Source organism: Nansenia antarctica, assembly GCF_963989245.1.
Source record: "Nansenia antarctica genome assembly, chromosome: 12".
NCBI lineage: Eukaryota > Metazoa > Chordata > Actinopteri > Argentiniformes > Microstomatidae > Nansenia > Nansenia antarctica.
Genome location: NC_137682.1, coordinates 387,946 through 390,445, shown reverse-complemented (window position 1 = coordinate 390,445; position 2,500 = coordinate 387,946). Strand labels below are relative to the sequence as shown.

Below are 2,500 nucleotides of genomic sequence, written 5' to 3'. Positions count from 1 at the left end.
TGACCCGGGTACAGTCTGTCTGTCTGTCTGTCAGGTGTTCTGACCCGGGTACAGTCTGTCTGTCTGTCAGGTGTTCTGACCCGGGTACAGTCTGTCTGTCTGTCAGGTGTTCTGACCCGGGTACAGTCTGTCTGTCTGTCAGGTGTTCTGACCCGGGTCCAGTCTGTCTGTCTGTCTGTCTGTCAGGTGTTCTGACCCGGGTACAGTCTGTCTGTCTGTCTGTCTGTCTGTCAGTCAGGGGTTCTGTGGGCGTCCATTGGACTGCAGGTGTCCGGGGAAGAGATGTTGTCACATGTACAGTAATCAACGACGTGCTGCACGCTAGATGCAGATCAATCATTTTAAGGACACTGCAAAATATGTGCGTGTGTTGAGTTATGATTAGGCCCGTCTCGGCCTGTCCGTTTGTTTGACAAACAGTTGTAAACGCAGGGGGATGAAGCAACGGAAACACACATATCGACCTCTGGATCAGCTTGTTGCGTAAATGCATCTCTGTTTTAGACATGTCTAACCGCAGGCCGACCACAGCGCAGCATGTCATGACGATAAGAGAAACAAAAAGGGGAAGAGAGAGAAGAGAGAGAGAGAAGAGAGAGAAGAGAGAGAAGAGAGAGAAGAGAGAGAAGCCGTTTCAACAGTTTCTCACAAAGTTCAACAGCGGCTCAAGAAGTTGCAGCTTGAACGGTTTGAAAGAAACTCGAGCTCCGTGCACTCTCTCTCTCTGTATCAAATATTCATGATTCATCTGTTTCAGAACTCGTCGGCGGGCGCCAGTGATTGACCGAGCGAGGAAGCGTGAAGAAGAAAAGAAGAGAAGAAGAGAGCTTTGGCACCGCGTCGCACAGCGCGTATCCGTCTCCACGGTGGTCATCATCTCCGTCTCCACGGTGGTCATCATCATCATCATGGCTTCTAAACCAAACCCCAACGTCCTGTACGTCAGAGAGCCCCGGGAGTCCCTCACCTCGCAGGACTCTGACCGTCAGGCGCAGGCCGAGGCCGGGGAAGAGTCTTCGGACAGCGACGGGGAGCCGGAGGAGACCTCACACAAGCTGATCCGGAAGGTTTCCACTTCGGGACAGATACGCGCCAAGGTAAAACACGACTAGCTACAGTTTGGTGTGGTGGTATTCTGTTTTAGTACGTTTCCACACTGTGGCTTCTTCAAGAGGACACATGCTTTCAGAAGGTTGCATATTAGTTTTTTCATAGCCTAACCCTAACCCTTACTTGATTTAGTAGTAAGGTTAAGGTTAGGGTTAGGCTAGGAACAAACTATAACTATCTATACATAGTTTGTATAGGGTTAGGCATTATTACAGAGCTTGACGTATAGCCCTTGACCATCCTTGCTCAGCCTGCGTGTGTATGTCACTGTCTTGACTCTTGATCATTATCATGTTATCAGTGATTTCATCAATACTCTATAGAGACGTTTGACTGGCACTACTTTCTCGTTTCTCGTGTGATCAGGGTGGATAACTGACTGCCCGTGCGTCACTACAGCCAGTTGCATCATTACCAATCAGATACACGTTTCTGACACAGGATGTTCTGAGGATTTGTCTTAACTTGGCACTTTGTCAAAGGCCTCAGTGTGTTTCAGTGTGTTAGAGAAGCTCACTTCAGAATCTTGATCATCATCTCTCTAATGCACTCACTCGCGCACGCACACACACACACACACACACACACACACATGCACACACACACACACGCACACACACACACACACGCACACGCACACGCACACGCACACGCACACACACACACACACACACACACACATCCCTCATCTGTGATTGATTAACTCAGGATTATTGAATAACACATAAACCTTGTTTCATATGGTAAAAACATTGACAGCGGTTGTGTTGAACGAGGATAATTATTGATTGTCGGCCATAAGTTGTCAGAAATCAATATGAGCCATACCTGTCACCCTGGTTGTCATGGTGATGTCATGCAGGTGTGTGTTCCTGGAACCGCTGCTGGATCAGTGACTCATTACCGGTACGGTGTTGTCGTCTCAAACCACATGTTGGTGCTAAGTGGGATCCTTGGGACGACCCTGCCCTTAACCCTAACCTTACACCTGACCTGACCTTTAACCCTAACCATAACCTTACACCTGACCTAACCTTTAACCCTAACCCTAACCTTACACCTGACCTGACCTAACCTCTAACCCTAACCTTACCTAACCTTTGACCCTAACCCTTAACCCTAACCGTACACCTTACCTGACCTTTAACCCTAACCCTAACCTTACACCTTACCTAACCTTTAACCCTAACCTTACACCTTAGCTAACCTTTAACCCTAACCCTAACCTTACACCTGACCTAACCTAACCTCTAACCCTAACCTTTAACCTTACCTAACCTTTAACCCTAACCCTAACCTTACACCTAACCTAACCTTTAACCCTAACCCTAACCTTACACCTAACCTTACCTAACCTTTAACCCTAACCTTTAACCTTACCTAACCTTTA

At 47.8% G+C, this 2,500-nt stretch overlaps 1 protein-coding gene across 1 annotated transcript in view; it reads right to left on the bottom strand.

Moving 5' to 3' along the window:
• Nucleotides 1-910, bottom strand: part of gpr185b (G protein-coupled receptor 185 b) — a gene marked incomplete at both ends in the record, with an annotated part of 22,990 nt that extends 22,080 nt beyond the window's left edge. Inside the window, one exon of the mRNA XM_080543102.1 lies at nucleotides 847-910. Coding sequence (XP_080399228.1) covers nucleotides 847-910 — 64 coding nt within the window. The remainder of the gene's footprint in view (nucleotides 1-846) is intronic.
• Nucleotides 911-2,500: the final 1,590 nt, after the last annotated feature.